General features: G+C 37.8%; 1 protein-coding gene across 1 annotated transcript; it reads right to left on the bottom strand.

Annotated features, from left to right (window-relative positions):
* Positions 1-184: 184 nt before the first annotated feature.
* LOC125649709 (protein PRRC1-A-like) lies at positions 185-17,908 on the bottom strand. Its single transcript, XM_048877420.2, has 10 exons — positions 17,723-17,908; positions 17,474-17,615; positions 13,664-13,764; positions 12,537-12,574; positions 12,325-12,422; positions 7,943-8,097; positions 7,654-7,708; positions 6,139-6,248; positions 3,199-3,356; positions 185-1,900 (listed from the first exon to the last, which is right to left on the bottom strand). Exons 2-10 carry the CDS (start codon positions 17,577-17,579, stop codon positions 1,588-1,590), a joined length of 1,134 nt encoding a protein of 377 aa, XP_048733377.1. The 5' UTR covers positions 17,580-17,615; positions 17,723-17,908; the 3' UTR covers positions 185-1,587.
* Positions 17,909-20,949: the final 3,041 nt, after the last annotated feature.

Raw genomic sequence — 20,949 nt, forward strand, 5'->3', positions numbered from 1 at the left:
ACTCATATCTTTTGAATATCGAGTGATAGGGCCCTTGTATTCCATATATACTTTCTTTCAAAATTCTATGTCAGAGCTACATTAAAGGTACATGAATGTGTATATAGTACTACATATAGTAAATGCTCAAATCTGTATTTTGGAAAGATCACTTTCGTCACAACATTAATGATAATACACACCATTCATCTTTGAAAGATTTATTGATAATTTTTCACTATTTTCAGCGATGTCAAGAATAGTTTTTTCAATTTTCATACTTGGTAATAAATACAGGTTCCTTGCATGTGCAATATGTGTTCATTTTGGAACCGTAATGCACCCCTTTTGGAGTTTCTGTTTCAAACTTTGCTGTTCACTGAAGTTATTTCATTAAATTCAAATCAATGATAGCATTTGAAATTTTCAAGCTGCATGTTTACATTTGAAAACAAATTTTCGTCTGACAAATAACAATTTTTTAGATAACACATTGATATACATGTAATGTTAGAGGGGCATGGACATGATTTTTGATCGATATGAAATTGACAATATCTTGTTATACAAAATAAAGATCTTTCATGAAAAATTGGATTAAAAATATTTTTACACTGGATATACTTTGTATTTACATAAAATCCGGATCCCCAGATCGTTTTGGTCAACCTGCTATCCAGGAAACATCAAGATTTCTAAAAAGTATGTCAAAAGCACTAAAGCATTTTGACATGTTAATGATAAATCAATTCCGGGTACAAGCACAAATAAGGGAGAACATAAAATTTTACTTATAAAAGCCTTTTTTCACCAAAGCCATCAACTGATGGTTGAGTCATGTGACATGTTAACATAAATAGGGGTTGTGCCTTGTATTGAACAGAAAAAGTTTTGATGTCTCAAATGCATCTTTTCATCAGTTTTTGAAATGTAAGTTTGATGCTATGTTTTACACGAATCAAATACTATCATAATATCAATGAAATATCTAAATATTTTTTTGTACCAAAATTGTGTCCATGTCCCTTTATTCTTCATCTTTTCTTCCTGTTTTGTTTTGTATGTTACTACCAAGTATGTAATATAGCATAATAAAACATACCCTTTTCCATATCAACCCTCAACCAATATCTGCCTTTGGGCCCCTGTCTGCCATTGTGGTCTTGGGTTAATATAAGGTGAGGGAAAAATGTGTACATAATAAATCCAAGTACATGAACATCATACTTGTTTAACTAAATGCCCTCAAAATATAAAAAAAAAAACCTTGTCTGTTAAACTTCAAACAAACCAGACTTAAATTCCCATATGTAACATAAAATTTACATGGAACTAGATTTGGTAATGTACATGTATATACACTGTAGGTAACTAGTATTGAATTTTACATTTATCAAAACACTGCATAAAATAATTCCATGAAGAATATTGTTGAAGAACAAATTTTTATGGAAGCAAAGCAATATATTTGTTTAGTCAAGAATCAATCACGTGCATGATTCTAAAGACTGATCTGCGTAAATCATTTGTGTGCAAGTAACTGGTTTCTACAGATGACAAAGAGCAAATGGTATCGAAATGACATAAATAAAAATAGATGTATAATATTCATACAGCAGGGCAGGGCAGTCTCTGCTTATACATATAAGCCAGAGTCTTAGCTGCCAAAGTCAGAGATTCACGTCTACTGACACCAGTCAGTGCTGCCTGCCAGTCAGATCGACCAATGTGAGGCATGGACTCTTCCACAATTTGACCAATTGAAACTGCCAGTCCAGCCCAACGTAGGGGGTAATCTGATGGTGTCCTGTCCTGGGCTTGGAGAATGTATTCAGCTGGGATGGCAGCTGGTTGTGAAAATGCTCGGAGTTCAATCCTATGAGCAGGATCTTGTAGAATCAAGCAACTCATCTCATACCATCTGTACTCAAAAAGAAATATATATCAACAACTATAATTATACCCCCCGAACGAAGTTCGGGGGGGTGGGTATATAGGAATCACTGTCTGTCTGTCCGTCTGTGCAGATTCGTGTCCGGGCCATAACTTCTTTGTTCTTTGACATAGGCATACCATATTTGACACATGAGTGTATCACCATGAGACGATGTGTCATGTACCTTCATGACCTCCATATGACCTTGACCTCAAGGTCAAAATTAAAGGTTTTTACAATGGATTCGTGTCAGGGCCATGCCTTCTTTGTTCTTTGACATAGGCATATCATATTTGACACTTGAGTGTATCACCATGAGACGATGGGTCGAGTACCTTCATGACCTCTATATGACCTTTAACTTTGACCTCAAGGTCAAAATTGATTATAGGGTTTTGACATAGTCATACCATGAGACATGGGTGTATCACCATGAGACTATGTGTCATGTACATTCATGACCTCTTTATGACCTTGACATTTGATCTCAAGGTCAAAGTTGATTTTGTTTAAGAACAAGATTTATTCTGGGGAAAGGAAGGGAAATCTGAAAGAAACACACCAGGGTAGAGTGGGACCACAAAAGGGGATCAAAGTTTTATACAAGAATACATAGTGAAACATCTTTTAAAATAATCTTTCTCAAGAATAACGGGGCCATGATTAGTCATATCAATATGCAAGCATCTTCAGGTAATTTTAAGCTTTTTCAATTCAAGGACCCCAGTTGTAGGGTGGGACCACAATAGGAAGTCGAAGTTTTATAAAGGAAATTGATTAAAACAAATTCTGTTCAAGAGTAGCAGGCCCACACTAAATCATATTTTGTATATAGATTCCTTATGGCAAGACCTTACATTTCTTGCCAGGATTTTTGACCTTATGACTTTGTATCATGGTTATGTTGTGGCCCTTTGGGACTAGGTTGGGGCCACACTATTAGGTCAAAATTTTTCATAGGAATAAAGATTGAAAAAAATCTCAAAACATCACAACAGCTAAACACCAGCATGGCCAGGGTGAGCAATGTGGCCTATGGGCCTCTTGTGCAACTGGGCCCTAGCCAGTAGCTGTCAAGTATAATTTTGATCCCTGGCCTCTCCCAGCGATGATGTCTTAGAACATAAGGTAAAGATATTTTTTAAATTTCAACACCTACCATTGCTTTTCAATTTTACCAAAGTAATATCACTGCACTTCCAAATTATAAAGGAAATCTCTGGATGAAATCTCACCTGTCTGGGAGTAATTCGACAATGAATCCTTCCACTGACAAATCTCACCTGTCTGGGAGTAATTCGACAATGAATCCTTCCACTGACACAATTGGTTGTCCTTCTGGTAAATTTCCCTTTTCCCGAAGATTTTGGATCCTCTCCTCAGCACCTTTTAAACCACATGTATAACCAACAGGTTGGGTTGCAGTTGTTGAACTGCTTTCCTGCAAGACCAGAAATCAATTGAATGATGATTTACAATTCAACAAGAGTACCACAAACGGTACAATATACGCTCGTCAGACAGTGAACTTCAACCTGGAAAGTGGGTCATGGTGCACCAATCCATCTGACATGAAATGATTATGTATTTCTCTGAGAGGGAGGTTGTGACAAAATGTCGGTGCAATATCTATCTATGATGATTAAAAGTCCAGGAAACCATTTGATCTACTTTTATCCCTAAAGTAGGTCATGCTGTACCAATGAAGTTGAAATGTGAACTGATTATGTATTTCTCTGAGAGGGAGGTTGTGACAAATTTCCGAGCAATACCTGTGACCACACCGAAAAAAAAATCTGGAAAACTGTTTGACCTACTTCTACCCCTAAAGTAGGTCATATTGCACTAATCCAGCTGACATGCTAACTGCACTTGTATTCCTATGTTAGGAAGCCTTTGACTAAATATCAGTGCAATATCTGTATCCGTAATGAAAAAAAAAAAAAGCCTGGGAAAACTGTTTGACCTATTTTTAGCCCAAAAGTAGGTCAAGGATGGAACAATCCAGCTGAAATGCAAACTGAGCTTGTATTCCTCTGAGAGGAAACCTTTGACTAAATATCTGGGCAATATCTGTATCCGTAATGAAAAAAACAAGAGGCCCATGGGCCACATCGCTCACCTGAGTCACCTTGGCCCATATCTGAAGACTTTCCATATATATTTGCATGTAAAACCTTAGTCCCTATTATGGTCCAAACTACCCTTTGCAAACTTGAATCTACACTATGTCAGAAAGCTTTCATGTAAATTTCTTTGGCCCAATGGTTCTTGAGAAGAAGATTTTTAAAGCTTTTTCCTATATTTGTATGTAAAACTTTGAACCCCCCCCCCCCACTTGTGGCCCCATCCTACCCCCGGGGGCCATGATTTGAACAAACTTGAATCTGCACTATGTCAGAAAGTTTTCATGTAAAAATCAGCTTTTCTGACTCAGTGGTTCTTGAGAAGAAGATTTTTAAAGATTTTTCCTATATATTTGTATGTAAAACTTTGATCCCCTATTGTGGCCCCATCCAACCCCCGGGGCCCATGATTTGAACAAAATTGAATCTGCATTATGTCAGGAAGCTTTCATGTAAATCTCAGCTTTTCTGGCTTAGTGGTTCTTGAGAAGAAGATTTTTAAAGTTTTTCCCTATATATTTGTATGTAAAACTTTGATCCCCCCTTGTGGCCCCATCCTACCACCGGGGGCCATGATTTGAACAAACTTGAATCTGCAATATGTCAGGAAGCTTTCAGGTAAATTTCAGCTCTTCTGGCCCAGTGGTTCTTGAGAAGAAGATTTTTGAATGACCCCACCCTATTTTTGCATTTTTGTGATTATCTCCCCTTTGAAAGGGACATGGCCCTTCATTTGAACAAACTTGAAAGCCCTTCACCCAAGGATGCTTTTGGCCAAGTTAGGTTGAAATTGGCCCAGTGGTTCTGGAGAAGAAGTCGAAAATGTGAAAAGTTTACGAACAGACAGACAGACAGACACCGGACAAAATGTGATCAGAATAGCTCACTTGAACCTTCGGTTCAGGTGAGCTAAAAAGCCCGGAAAACTGTTTGACCTATTATTAGCCCAAAAGTAGAACAAGGATGGACCAATCCAGCTGAAATTCGAACTGAACTTGTATTCCTCCAAGAGGAAGCCTGTGACTAAATTTCAGTGCAATATCTGTATTTGTACTGAAAAAAAGCCTGGAAAACTGTTTGACCTATTTTTAGCCCAAACGTAGGTCAAGGACAGACCAATCAGATGAAGCGCAAACTGAACGTGTATTACTCCAAGAGGAACCCTGTGTCTAAATATCAGGGCAATATCTGTACCCATAATAAATAAAAAGCACGGAAAACTGTTTGACCTACATTTAGTCCTGATGTAGGTCATGGACGGATGGACCAATCCAGCTGAAATGTAACCTGAACTTGTATACCCTCGAGAGGAAGCTTATGTGTAAATTTCAAGGCAATATCTGTATCTCTAACACAGAAAAGTCTGGAAAACTGTTTGACCTACTTATAGCCCTAAAGTATGCCAATGACGGACCAATCCAGCTGAAATCATATGTAAACTCACTCTAACACTTCTTGAGGGAGAAATTGTGACCAAATTTCAAAGTCGTACATGCATCTGTTACAGAAAAAAGTCAGAAAAACATGACGTCGGATGGACAGACAGCCAGTCAAGCAGACTGACACATGGACAGCGCCATAACATAATACGTTCCGTCTAATGACAGGCGTATAAAAACTAATATACTGAATTTTGTTTACTGTACTATACACCCCAATTTCTCACTACATTTAATTCAATGTTCAGACACCCCTATTTTTCTCATGTTGGTTGATTACTATATGATCGTATGCCAATTAAGTGGGAAAAGATTTTGCCACATGAGTAAGAACACACCTCTCCCCGTGTCTCAGTAATTAGAACACTTACAACATTACACTTTCTTTATACTGTAAACACACATTTTTATGTGCAGTACTTATTTCCGCCATGTCTGCGGTCACATAAAGTCTGCATAATTTCATATCAGCAGACTTAAAAGGTACATGTATATAAGCTATTTTCATATAAATCATATGCAACTCAGTAGATTTTCGTACCCACGAACTATATCAAAAAATGATAATCCACGAAATTATGACTGTGGAAATAAATACGGCTATAGTATTTAAATAATACAAGTCACAATAAACAATGCTTTGCGTTTGAACACATACCATTCCTCTGACAATAGCCTTGCCAAACACAGTCTGAAATGCCTCTCGGATTGCCCCGACTTTATTCTCTTTCTCTGACGTCACCACTACATAGATATCACCACCAGTTCCTGGGATTAAAACAAACCAGGTCGGTGTAAGTACAATTCTAAATTTGACATGTTGCACTATTATGTAATTTGTTGGCCTGTTAGTTAGAGTGATTTCATAATATATTTTTAGTTTGAAACAAGATGCCTATAAGCCACAACGCTCACCTGGGCAACCTTAGTTCTGCTATTCTTCAGAAGATTTAGAAAAAAATATTTCTCCTCTATTCCCATGAAAAAATTGTGGTCCCACCCTAACTACGGGGTCTCTGAGTCCACACAACATGGGGATGCTTCAATATCAATATGACAAACATAAGGCCTTGATATTATGGAGACGAAAGTTTTGTTTCTTATGTATAAACATTATGTAAAATTTGATCCCCAATATTAGCTCAACCAGGGTCCATAATATTGAAAAGAATAAATTTAATCCACACATATTGCAATTTTTTTTCAAATTAATGATTCTATTGTGGTTGTGGAGAAGATTTTCCCCTGTATATTCCCATGTCAAACTTTAATCCCTTATTGTGTCCCCATCCAAGGGCCTTGGATTTGATTCAAACAAATTTGAATCTGCACTATCTGCAGATGCTTTCATATTAACACCTCTAATCATGGCCCTATTGTTTTTAATACTTTCCCCTATATATTCCCATGTAAAACTTTGATCCCCCTATTGTGGCCCCATCCTACCCTGGGGGACCACAATTTGAACAATTTAAAATCTATACTATGTCAGAAAACTTTGATCAGAAAACCTCACTTGAGCTTTTAGCTCTGGTAAGCTAAAAACTTGAGTCTGCACTACCTGAGGTTGCTTACATTTTAATATGACTAATCATGTCCCTGCTGTTTCCCCATTGTGGCCCAACCCTACCATCGGGGGCCATGATTTGAACGAACTTGAATCTGAACTACCTAAGGATGCTTGCATATTGATATAACTAATCCTGGCCCTGCTGTTTTTGAGAAAATTTTGAAAGATTTTCCCCAATAAATTCCCATGTAACACTTTGATCCCCATTGTGGCAACATCCTATGCCCAGGGTCATGATTTGAACAAACTTTAGTCAGCACTATAAACTGAGGATGCTTAAAATAATTTTCATCTCTTAGCCCAGTGGTTCTGGAGATTTTTAAATACCCCACCAATTTTCACTATTTCTTAACTATTTCCTCTTAAAGAGGGCATGGATTTTCCTTTGAACAAAATTGAATCTCCTTCACCCAAGGATACTTTATGGAAAGTTTGGTTGAAAATGGCGCACTGGTTCTGGAGAAGAAGTCTAAAATGTTGACAGTTTGCGGTTAGCAGACAGATGCTGGACAAAATGTGATCAGAAAAGTTCCCTTTAGCTCTCAGCTCAGGTGAGCAAAAACCACGTATTGTCTGAACTACAGATTTCTGAGTTTTTCTTACTGATGACCTCTTTCATCCCAGGATCAAGAGTTGTAATCATGCTCTCCATGGAACTCTGGGTAAAAAAAAACAACAAACAAGTGTGACTTTCCTTCTTTTTACAAACAATGCTTTTATGGATACTTTTCCTGTATGTCAATGTCTCCTATACAGAATTTACATTTTAAAATTTTCAACATTACATAAAAATAATGTCTTCCAACATTTCAACATATATATATAGCTACCAACATTTTAACATAAATATGGCTACATACTGAAAAGAATGCAGGAAATTATAAATTCTCACCTTAGTTTTCTCCACCATTTTGTTGACAATGTTACTTCCTCCTATCCACGAGAATAACCCTCCTCCCTGGTTACTTGGACTTCTGGAGTACTCTGGAATCATCTCGACTGGGACCGGGATTTGAGAACTGGCTTCCCTGGGGGTCTCTATTGGAGCTATATGATGATTAAAGAAGTAAAGAATTAAAACAACTAAAGTAAACACAGTTTACTAACAGCATGTTTGTAATATGACTGAAAACTTGTATAGATTTACAATGTACATATGTATGTTATTTCCAGTGTCACAGAGACCTATGGTTTCCACTAACAATAAACATATATGTAAGGTGGCTCATATGTAAAATAATCATTTTGCGAAATGGAAGACTATCATCCAAATGCACATGTATACAGTTTGTTTTTGAGAAAGACACTTTTTGTTTTTTCACTTTGAAGAGATATGTTGCTTCTTTTTTGGTTTTGTTTTTACCTCGGGAGACAAATATTTTTTTTCCCTTTTAATATACATGTATATGAGTGAGCTATGTTGTTTTTAATGTGGTTGAGCTGTGCTTGGTTTTTACCTGAGATTACTACATTTCAATGCTGCTCCTTTTTTAACAAAAGGAGTCATGTTGCTATCTAATACCTTGGGATGACATACTATTTTCCTAAAAAGAGGGGGGGGGGGCTATGCTGGGCATATACCTGAGGGAGCTAAGCTGGGTATTTACCTGATGGAGCTGTGCTGGGTCTATACCTGGGAAAGCTATGCTGGGTATCTAATTGAAGGAGTTATTCTGGGTTTTAACCTAAGGGAGCTATGCTGCTTTTTTTTTTTTACCTGGGGAAGCTGTGCCAAGTTTTTACTCAAGGGTGCTTTGCTGGATTTTGGTCATTGGGAACTATGCTGGATTTTGGTCTTTGGGAACTATGATGGATTTTGACCTTGGGAAGCTATGCTAGATTTTCACCTTGGGGAGCTATGCTGGGTTTTGACAATGGGGAGTAATGGTGGATTTTGATTGAGGGGAGCTATGGTGGATTTTGACCTAGGCGAGCTATGCTGAGGTTTAACGCTGGAGAGCTATGCTGGATTTTGAACTTGGAGAGCTTTGCTGGATTTTTACTCTGGGAATCTATGTTGGGTTTTGACCCTGGGGAGTTGTAGATTTTGACCTGGGGGAGCTATGCTGGATTTTGACTGAGGAGAGCTATGCTGGATTTTGACCTTGGGGAGCTATGCTGGATTTTGACCTTAAGAGCTATGCTGGGTTTTGACCATGGGGAGTTATGCTGGGTTTTGACCTTGGGGAGTTATGCTGGGTTTTGACCTTGGAGAGCTATGTTGGGTTTTGACCTTGGGGAGTTATTGTGGATTTTGACCTGGGGGAGTTACGGTGGATTTTGACCTGGGGGAGCTATGCTGGATTTTGATCTGGGGGGGCTATGCTGGATTTTTACCTGCTCAGTTCAGTTTAGGCTTCCCAAGAACAATTACAGTGCTGTATATAAATGTACCTCGGTGCGCTTCGCACCATATGAGGTCACAATAAAGAAAGTATGTCACAACTTACAAGTTCTTATGGTTGTATCGTGGTCATAATAGTATGTCGTTATTTACTACTTTTATCAAGTGATAAGCAATATACATGAAAAATTTCTTGTCAAATGCTTATCATATCAGGGCTTGAAACTAACTTTTTATGTCATCAGTCCAGTCTGACTGACGGGGTATAATTTCAACCAGTCCGCAGAAAATTTACCAGTCCACCAGAATTTTCCAGAAATAAATAAAAAATTTGTTAATGTTATTAAAATTAAATATGTAATTCAACTCAATATGCCTCAGACAATATTGTAATACTTATGTGAGATTTATATTTACTAATCGGGTACGCCTGATATCTACAGAGGAATGCCAAATGCACATTTAAGATTCATAAGAATATTTTCCAGAATGACGTTTTAGAAAATTGACCAGTCCCATCGGATTGACTGTAACAAATGTATGTCAGTCCGCCAGACTTTTAACCAGTCACAGACTGACGGGCATATGTTGATTTCGAGTCCTGCATATGAATTGTATATTATTTCTTTTTCATATCAAATCACTTGCCATTTATCATATACACAATTGTATAGTTTGCACGAAGGTGATATTCATTTTATATTGTTACCTTGAAATTGCCCCTTTATCTTCTGATTCCAATTATCGCTGCGTTTAATTTACATAATTATTGCAACCAGCTGCAGTAAATGTAAAAGTGCAACAATGTACAGTGTACGCTGGGGTTTGAAGTTTGTATAATTATATTCTTATTACATTGATATATCAGAAAAGTGTTGGGAAAAACTTCTGACACAAAAAGAAACTCCTTTCCGCATCAGATGATCTCTTGCATACTCTTGAAAATTAAAAAGCATGTTGCATTAGATGCATTTTAAACTTCCCTCCTTTTATCGGAGAACTTGCTCCCAAGACTTTTCCGTTAATGTAAAGTAAGCTTTCTTTTTCAATATAAAAAGGGCCGTCATGCATATAACCGATATTGTTGCACTTTCATGATTATTACAATCATTTTTGTTGGTTCTAAATATATAATGTCACATGATAGTCTCGTGATAATAAACATGTCTCGATGAAAATGTATGGAAGCCTACTAGGTATCGGTTTAAATGTTGATTCGTTCTCAGATATTTTTCATTAAATATCATCCATATATAAAACATTTAAGACTATTTTATGTATGCATTTTACTTTATTTTTGTATGGGACGCCTTAACTCAATTGAGTGGGGGAGCTATGTTTGGCTTGTACATTGGGAAGCTATTCTGGGTTTTTACATGGAGGAGTTATGGTGGATTATTACCTGGAGGTGCTATACTGGATTTTTACCTGGGGAGCTATGCTAGGTTTGACTGTTGGACTAGCTATGTTAGGTTTGACTGTTGGACTAGCTATGCTAGGTTTGACTGTTGGACTAGCTATGTTGAGTTTTTACTTGGAGGAGCTATGCTAGGTTTGACTGTTGGACTAGCTATGCTAGGTTTGACTGTTGGACTAGCTAAGTTGGGTTTGACTGTTGGACTAGCTATGTTAGGTTTGACTGTTGGACTAGCTATGCTAGGTTTGACTGTTGGACTATCTATGCTAGGTTTGACTGTTGGACTAGCTATGCTAGGTTTGACTGTTGGACTAGCTATGTTGAGTTTTTACTAGGAGGAGCTATGCTAGGTTTGACTGTTGGACTAGCTATGCTAGGTTTGACTGTTGGACTAGCTATGTTGAGTTTTTACTAGGAGGAGCTATGCTAGGTTTGACTGTTGGACTAGCTATGCTAGGTTTGACTGTTGGACTAGCTATGCTGGGTTTGACTGTTGGACTAGCTATGCTAGGTTTGACTGTTGGACTAGCTATGTTGAGTTTTTACTTGGAGGAGCTATGCTAGGTTGGACTGTTGGACTATCTATGCTAGGTTTGACTGTTGGACTAGCTATGCTAGGTTTGACTGTTGGACAAGCTATGTTAGGTTTGACTGTTGGACTAGCTATGTTGGGTTTGACTGTTGGACTAGCTATTTTAGGTTTGACTGTTGGACTAGCTATGCTAGATTTGACTGTTGGACTAGCTATGCTAGGTTTGACTGTTGGACTAGCTATGTTGAGTTTTTACTTGGAGGAGCTATGCTAGGTTTGACTGTTGGACTAGCTATGCTAGGTTTGACTGTTGGACTAGCTAAGTTGGGTTTGACTGTTGGACTAGCTATGTTAGGTTTGACTGTTGGACTAGCTATGCTAGGTTTGACTGTTGGACTAGCTATGTTAGGTTTGACTGTTGGACTAGCTATGCTAGGTTTGACTGTTGGACTAGCTATGCTAGGTTTGACTGTTGGACTAGCTATGCTAGGTTTGACTGTTGGACTAGCTATGCTAGGTTTGACTGTTGGACTAGCTATGTTGAGTTTTTACTAGGAGGAGCTATGCTAGGTTTGATTGTTGGACTAGCTATGCTAGGTTTGACTGTTGGACTAGCTATGTTGAGTTTTTATTTGGAGGAGCTATGCTTGGTTTGACTGTTGGACTAGCTATGCTAGGTTTGACTGTTGGACTAGCTATGCTGGGTTTGACTGTTGGACTAGCTATGCTGGGTTTGACTGTTGGACTAGCTATGCTGGGTTTGACTGTTGGACTAGCTATGTTAAGTTTGACTGTTGGACTAGCTATGTTAGGTTTGACTGTTGGACTATCTATGCTAGGTTTGACTGTTGGACTAGCTATGCTAGGTTTGACTGTTGGACTAGCTATGTTAGGTTTGACTGTTGGACTAGCTATGTTGGGTTTGACTGTTGGACTAGCTATGCTAGGTTTTTACTTGGGGAAGCTATACTGGATTTTTACCTGGAGGAGTTATGCTAGGTTGGACTGTTGGACTAGCTATGCTAGGTTTGACTGTTGGACTAGCTGTCTGCACATTAGACAAAGAAGCAGGAACTTCCCTGTTAAAAAGCAAAATTTGAAAAGATGAGCAATTGAAAGTTTTGATGTTTACATTTTTTCAACATGAATTTATATAAAATATAGCAGGATTCATGATGATGGCTAGAACTTACCTTTGTGGAGGAGACACTGGTGAAGATTCTCTTGAATTCTACGGATGAAACAAAAATAGCTTTTTAGGGACATACATTTCATATCTTTTGGTTTCATCACTTTATGTTAAATACCAAGTTTCATATCTAGTAAGATCAAGTAAGGCCAAACCAATCTATAATCAAGTTTGTTAAAATCACTACATCCATCTTTGGAAATCAGAATTATAAAATATATAAATTATTTTAGCCACTCACATCACGAAAACTAAAACATTTGATAGCTACTCGTCCATGAAATTTATATTTTTTCCCCTTCTTTATCACCATTATTCAGAAATTGAATATTGAATTTATGTAAATACTTAACATGTTAATTGAGTTCATATCTACTGTTACCTGTTCACCCTTTGAAAACTTGCAATTCTTAAAATTATCACTTTAATTTATCACTAACCTCTTGCAATTTCTTGTTAGAAAATTTAGACTTTTGTAAAATAAGTCTTTTTCACTTGAAAATCTGTAAAACTACTTCATAAATTGATGTGCCTAATTAGCAAAATTATTTTTTTCTATTTCAGAAAACAGAATAAAAGGTAACTGTCCACTTTAATTTCCATAAAAATTGTATTTCTTGGCCAAACCATGAAATTTTACACCTTTTAGTGATATTCTGATTACCATTGATCATCAATAACCTGTTGCTAAAAGCCCTTCCATTCTTATTATTAATAATTGCATTCAATTACAAGTAACATTACAAATTTACACTCGGTACAACAGTATCGTGCAGTGATTAGGACATGCAGTCATTTTACAGATAAATGACAAAAAGCAGACTGTGATGCATACAATCCACAATCAGGTACTGCCTTTTTTATCATCAAAAATGCTTGATTCTTATTGTGAATATTTAATATTGATTTCATTGGTTTTTAAGCAATTGTGGTTTTCAATTATTTCCAATAACTGATAATGAAAACATTAATAATTTCCCATGACTAGGCCTAACACCACTCAAAATAACTGGAATACAATATATAATGTACTGTTATAACTGTGGGTTATGATATATAATATACCTGTTATAACTATATATTACGATATATAAAATACCTGTTATAACTGAATTACTGTATACAATGTACCTGCAATGTTGGCACTGATGGAGAGGCACCATAGCTATTCATAAATTCCGGCAATGGAGAAGGAGCAGCCACACTTGGGGTAAACTTTGTGCTAGGTGTACCTGGAAAATATGGCAATGTTATACTTCACATTCTTGACAGTCATTTACAAAGATTTATCTCTGTATATAGTTATGTTAAACACGTGTCTAATGCAAGGATTGTGGAAAATATTTTCCATTTTTCCCACCAATAGCACAATAAACTTTAACAAGAGGCCCAGGGGCCTTATAGGTCACCTGAGTATCATGTAACAACCTTCCAATGTTTGAATTAGGTTTGTGTTTAAATATAAGAATTTTACTTTTGGATGGAAGAAACATTGAATAGCTATGTGGTCAGCCCCGCCTTTGCACCAGAACCCCTGACCCAGGGGCCATAAATTTCAGTTTTGAAAGAAGCATCCTTGATCATCATTATCATACTATTAGTTTGTCTACTTAATACCCAGCAGCAGAGGAGAAGATTTTCAAAGAAATAAAATGCATTTTCACTATATGATCAATAGGGCCCCACCCTAATACCAGAACCCCTGACCCAGGGGGCATGAATTTCACAATTTTGAAAGAGGCATCCTTGCTCATCATAACCATGCTATTGGTTTGTCTACTTAATACCCAAGGACAGAGAAGAAGATTTTCAAAGAAATAATGCATTTTCACTATATGACTTGAGCCCCACCCTAGCAACAGAACCCCTGATCCAGGGGCCATGAATTTCACAATTTTTAACAAGAGGTACTGTGAGCAATGCTCACTAAGAATACCCCCCGCTTACCCCAATCTCCCAAAGGGTGTTGGTAATAGGTATAAACTACCTCTTTTCTGAGTGTTGCTACTTCGATGTCCAGTGTGCATGACCTTTGACCTTTTGACCCCAAAATCAATAGGGAACATCTTCATCCCATGGGTAGTCCATATATATGATATGGTGACTGTAGGTGGAAAGGATAACGCTTTAGAGCCCGGAAACCATATTGCTACTTCAATGTCCAGTGCGCTTGACCTTTGACCTTTTGACCCCAAAATCAATAGGGAACATCTTCATCCCATGGGTAGTCCATATGTTTGATATGGTGACTGTAGGTGGAAAGGATAACGCTTTAGAGCCCGGAAACCATATTGCTACTTCGATGTCCAGTGTGCTTGACCTTTGACCTTTTGACCCCAAAATCGATAGGGAACATCTTCATTCCATGGGTAGTCCATATATATGATATGGTGACGGTAGGTGGAAAGGATAATGCTTTAGAGCCCGGAAACCATTGCGTCTACAGACGGACGGACAGACAGACAATCCGATTCCAGTATACCCCCCCCACAACTTGTTGCGGGGGGTATAAAGAGGCATCCTTGCTCATCATTACCATGCTATTAGTTTGTCTACTTAATACCCAGAGACAGAGAAGATTTTCAAAGAATTTCTACACTTTCACTATATGACCAATAGAGCCCCACCCTAACACAAGAACCCCTGCCCCAGGGGCCATGAATTTCACAATTTTGGTAGAGGGCTCAACGCTCATTATAATTATGCCCACAGTTTGGCTTCTTGATATCCAGGAGTAAAGAAGAAGATTTTTTAAAATTACACTCATTTTGATGGTTTTTGCCCCACCCCTCAGGCCCCAGGGGGGCAGGGACCACGAATTTCACAATTTTTGTTCCCCTCCACCCACAGATGCTATATGCCAAAATTGGTTGAAATTGGTTCAGGGGTTTCAGAGAAGATGCTGAAAATGTTCAAATGTTAACGAACGACGCACGTCGCACGATGAACGACGACGGACAAAAACAGATAGCAATAGGTCACCTGAATGAATTCAGGTGACCTAATAATGGTAAGATTTGGAACTAGCAGTATACTGACTTAAGCACCCTCATCTTCCAAGAAATTCAGAGAATCCTTCACCCTGCTCGATTCTGGTTAGAATTTGCACTACTGACTGGCAGTATGATTGCTCTTTTTTTTTTAAAAAATTGATAGTTCATCTGCACATCTACATTTCTAATTGTTTCCATGAAGTAGGTATGTAGTTTCGTTTCAATGGATTTTTTATAATATTTACTGCATTCACGACCAACTTTACAAGGTGTTCTTTTTCATAAGAATCCACAATGCACTTGAACATTACATTTATAGCAGTTTCATTTTAAGCTTATGATCAAGTTATTGAAGGGTGCTGATGAAATAAATCTACAAATCTCATAACTTTCTAAAATCTGAAAACACATGTAACTTTGTGAAAGTCAAAGCTGTTTTCATTTTCATAATTTTTATATCCAGGTTGAACCAAATTCTGGAATAAAGAAGAACATAATGGCAGTGTGCAAAACTAACTTTAAAATCCTATAGACTTTCAGTCCATAGTCATTTCATTTCCTATAGACCACAACAAATTCCTATAGACCGAAATTTAACATGCAATATTCATCGTTATTAAAAAATAAATAATAGACACATATTCGATTTGGTAATTCGTTCATAGTTTGATTATATTCTTTTTCAATTTCATGCACAAGCTTTTCAATTAGAATTTTGTTTTCTTTTTCATTTTGTTCCAACTCAGTTTCACTGTCTGATTCTTCATCTAAGTCACTTCTACTACATTTCGTTTTCTCATAATTTTCTGCGACTTTAGCCTTGCTGGAACTTGTTGTACTGACCGCCTTCCATTTGATTCCAGGTTCCAGGGCGTGCACCTTCCACATATTTTTAATCGTTCAAAAAGGACTTTCCAAATTTGCACGAAAATGACGTACATTGAAGTAATTATCAAATTGATCCCCCCGTTGAAAATGGAATAATCTGATTCAAATAATTTGTAATTACATTGTGGAACATTTCATTACAGCTTAGGGGTGAACAGAAACATAAGCGTAATACATATGAAACTGATCCTGCTTCTCATATATGTTTAATAAGCGGCGGGAAACAAGTTTTTTACTCAGAATTCCTATAGACAAGTTGGTCTATAGCTATTTTGATTGTTATAGACCGACCCAATTTTCTATAGACATTGTCTATCAGTCCATGGTTAATTTCGCACACTGTAATTGTGTGAAACAGTGATTCTAATTCCCAGGGGTATCCACTTTCCCAACGTTATCCCTATCATTTATCAATATTACATTTAAACCAAATATATATAAAACCTATCATAGTTATAACAAGGGCCCTACCAAGTGGGACAGCCTCATCACTGCTTAACATAATGCAACGGGTATCATACTCATACAAAAACTTTCGAATTAGATTAATATGCAGTTTGACCTTGACACCAATAAGTTTATGTATTCACTAAGTAGCAAGTACAGCATAGCAAGTACAAGGCTAAAAACTAACAAGAGACCCATGGGCCACATTGTTCATCTGTGTCACCTTGGCCAATATTTAAAGATTTCCCCTATATATGTATCTTATATGTAAAACTAAAAAATAGGGATCAACCCTATTGTGGTCCCAACCACCCCAAGAGGGGACATAATTTTCATAAACTTGAATCTTGAGTCAGGAAGCTTTCATGAAAATGTAAACTTTTCTGGCCCAGTGATTCTTCATCAGAGGATTTTTCTTATATAATTGAAACTATGTAAAACTTTGACAATAATACCCAATGAAAATACACTAAATAGCAAATGAAAAAAAAAAATCCAACCTACCAACCCTACTTTTTTCTTCCCCCTGCATTTTGTTTCATGAGAATGTTTAGGGCTCATAAATGATTATCATGTCCTAAATATGAAATAAAAACAAGCACAATTTATATACCTGCTGGTGATTTGAAAGGTTCTTCACTTTCCTGCATTTTCTTTGCCAACTCAGCTTCCTCATTAGAAATTATTTCTGTAGATTCGTCAGACGATTCTTCCATCATACTTATGATCTTGTTCTAAAGTTCAAGGAGATTTAACTGAAAAAGAATGTGCTATTCTTGTCATTGCGATTCAAAAGATAAAAATAACATTGAACTTAAAGTGAAGATGCAAGATGTTGGTATTTTATTCATTGTAAATTCACCTGACAAATGATACTAATGGCCCATTGCTACTCTCTTGATTAATTATATCGTTGCTGTAAGCACAAAATTGCGGAACCCAAGGATTCGATTCTTTCACTTCAATGATTTTCAATCAGTAAGTCAGTCTCTCACTCTCCTCAAGTCAATCTGTCAACTTCTCGGCCACGTACATGTGGATATTACTTGAATGTCGATCCCGATCAAGGTGTCAATTTTTTTTTTTTTTTTTAAATTGCCTCGCTGCACGGCGATAGGCCAGTGGACACCGATAGGATACATGATCTAAAAGACTTTTAAAAGTTGATTGTTTAATGACAACCATAAGAAGTAGAAACTTCAGATGCATTGTGCCATGACATATGCCAGAAGTGGTGTAAATCAAATGTGGCTTCTAAACAAGTCCAGACATATATATGCATTACAGTACAATTAATTGTAACATATACATGTATATATGTCTCTGCACTTTTAGTTTGAAACCACAAAACTGTTTTCAAATCAACAACATCAACGTGTGACATTTTATCACTAATTACACGACCATTCCTCACAATGAATTAAAGACAAACTTGTTGACATCATAGAAAGTTGCTTCTGCAATAAAAGTGGGAAAAGAAAATATATCTTGTGACCAGTCATTCAAAAATTACATTGTTAATAAACACCTCTCTGGTTCTAACTAGTAATACGAAGCTGATATCAAAAATATGCTGAATTTTCTCATTGACAATTTTTCGTAGTTTTTTTTTTTTTTTTTTTGGTAATCAGGTTGGAATTTCCGTGGGCACGAATTGCGCTCCTTTATTAGCTGATCTACAGGACCCAGTTGCACGAAGGTTAGTTAACTTTAACTAACAGTTAACTTCCCATTAACTTTTACATTTACATAGCGTTAACTAGACGTTAACTGTCAGTTAAAATTAACTAACGTTCTTAGGAGGCAGAATTTATTCAAACGCTTAGAACTACATGAGAAGGAAAAAACCCTCTTCCTGTGGCCCTCAACTCGACATTTAGATATATCAACATTTTATCTATTTTCAATAATTATTTTCATTCAAATGTCGATTCGATATATCCACGTACACTCGATTCATTGTATACTGTTTAATGTCCCTCTCGAGAATTTTTCACTCATGGAGACGTCACCATTGCCGGTGAAGGGCTGCAAAATTTAGGTCTATGCTCAGGGCTTACGCCCTTTGAGCAGGGAGGGATCTTTATTGTGCCACACCTACTATGACATGGGGCCTTGGTTTTTGCGGTCTCATCCGAAGGACCGCCCCATTTAGTTGCCTCTTATGACAAGTAAGGGTACTGAGGACCTATTCTAACCACAGGGGCTAAACCCGTTTTGGACCCGAACTCTGTGATACCATATTAGGGTATCACAGAGTTCGGACCCAAAACGGACTTAGCCCTTGTGATTCTAACCCGGGTCCCCAGTGAACTCGAAATGAAAGACATCAGAGTCTTCCACATCTGCTTTATACTTAGATGTTTTATTGAACATAGATGATAACAGCAAACTAACGACTCAACTTTATGACAAACGGGATGACTTTAGCTTCTCCATCGCCATCTTCCCATATTTATGTAGCAATATTCCAACCTGTGTATGGTGTTTATGCCTCTCAATTGATTCGATACGCAAGTGCTTGTTCTGCGTATGGTCAGTTTTTAAATAGAAGCAGGTTACTGACAAATAAGTTGATGTTACAGGGTTTTCTATAGTCCCGTTTAAAGTAAGCATTTCGCAAATTTTATGGTCGTTATAACGATCTAGTTTGCTTGTCATCGGGTACAATATGCTGTCTAACATGCTTCATACCAATGAGGTCGTTCTTTATACATTGATTCAGACTACGTATTACTCCTTTTACCCGATAGAAATAGGCTCACGACGAGTGTGACTGGTCGACATTCAGGGGATGCTTACTCCGCCTAGGTACCTGATCCCAGCTCTGGTATGTCCAGGTGTCCGTGTTTGCCCTTATCATAATTTTGTATTTTTATAGGAGTTATAAGATTGGTCACTGTTCGTTATATTCACCTTTCATGTTCAGGTGTGCTTGAATATTCTAGAGCTTCCCAATACCGTCTAGGAACAACATATGCATTGACTGTTCCTTCGCCAAGCGCCCGGGATTGGAATCAAAAGTCATGGGTCTTTCGGATACATGTATGACCTTAGAAATGGAGGTTCCATATCACGGCAGGTGTTGGCATTATAAAGAATCCTCACAGAGTTCTACGCCCGTAAGCGTAAATAGTTGTGGCATTTCATCTAAAGCTGCATGGTGACGTCTCAACATAACCCCCCTCCCCCCTAAAAAAAAAAACCAACCCGTACGTAATCGAATACCAAGCAACATAGCATTGGGCTATAAATAAAACAAATGATGGAGATGGATTGGGCATGTGTTGGGGAAAGAAAATTTACAACATCGTAAATTAAAGCAGACCAGATACAGAGGAAAAAAGAAAGATCAAAATAGACCTGGAAACAGATGATGAAGAGTGAGACGACAGAGATGGATAAGACGAAGACCCATGGAAACCTACAGAAGAATGCTATTGACAGACGGGAGTGGCGGACACTACGAAGACCCATGGAAACCTACAGAAGAATGCTATTGACAGACGGGAGTGGCGGACACTACGAAGACCCATGGAAACCTACAGAAGAATGCTATTGACAGATGGGAGTGGCGGACACTACGAAGACCCATGGAAACCTACAGAAGAATGCTATTGACAGACGGGAGTGGCGGACACTACGAAGACCCATGGAAACCTACAGAAGAATGCTATTGACAGACGGGAGTGGCGGACACTACGAAGACCCATGGAAACCTACAGAAGAATGCTATTGACAGATGGGAGTGGCGGACACTACGAAGACCCATGGAAACCTACAGAAGAATGCTATTGACAGACGGGAGTGGCGGACACTACGAAGACCCATGGAAACCTACAGAAGAATGCTATTGACAGACGGGAGTGGCGGACACTACGAAGACCCATGGAAACCTACAGAAGAATGCTATTGACAGACGGGAGTGGCGGACACTACGAAGACCCATGGAAACCTACAGAAGAATGCTATTGACAGACGGGAGTGGCGGACACTACGAAGACCCATGGAAACCTACAGAAGAATGCTATTGACAGACGGGAGTGGCGGACACTACGAAGACCCATGGAAACCTACAGAAGAATGCTA

This window comes from Ostrea edulis, chromosome 5 (assembly GCF_947568905.1).
Source record: "Ostrea edulis chromosome 5, xbOstEdul1.1, whole genome shotgun sequence".
In the NCBI taxonomy this organism is placed as follows: Eukaryota; Metazoa; Mollusca; class Bivalvia; order Ostreida; family Ostreidae; genus Ostrea; species Ostrea edulis.

What these genes read in the sequence shown, in the direction of transcription:
- LOC125649709 (XM_048877420.2), bottom strand. Translation starts at nt 17,579, where the DNA reads ATGATGGAAGAATCGTCTGACGAATCTACAGAAATAATTTCTAATGAG. An exon ending in CATCAGTGCCAACATTGCAG is followed by an intron (nt 12,575 to 13,663) that starts GTACATTGTATA and finishes TTTCATCCGTAG; the next exon opens with AATTCAAGAGAATCTTCACC. An exon ending in AAATGGTGGAGAAAACTAAG is followed by an intron (nt 7,709 to 7,942) that starts GTGAGAATTTAT and finishes TTTTTTACCCAG; the next exon opens with AGTTCCATGGAGAGCATGAT.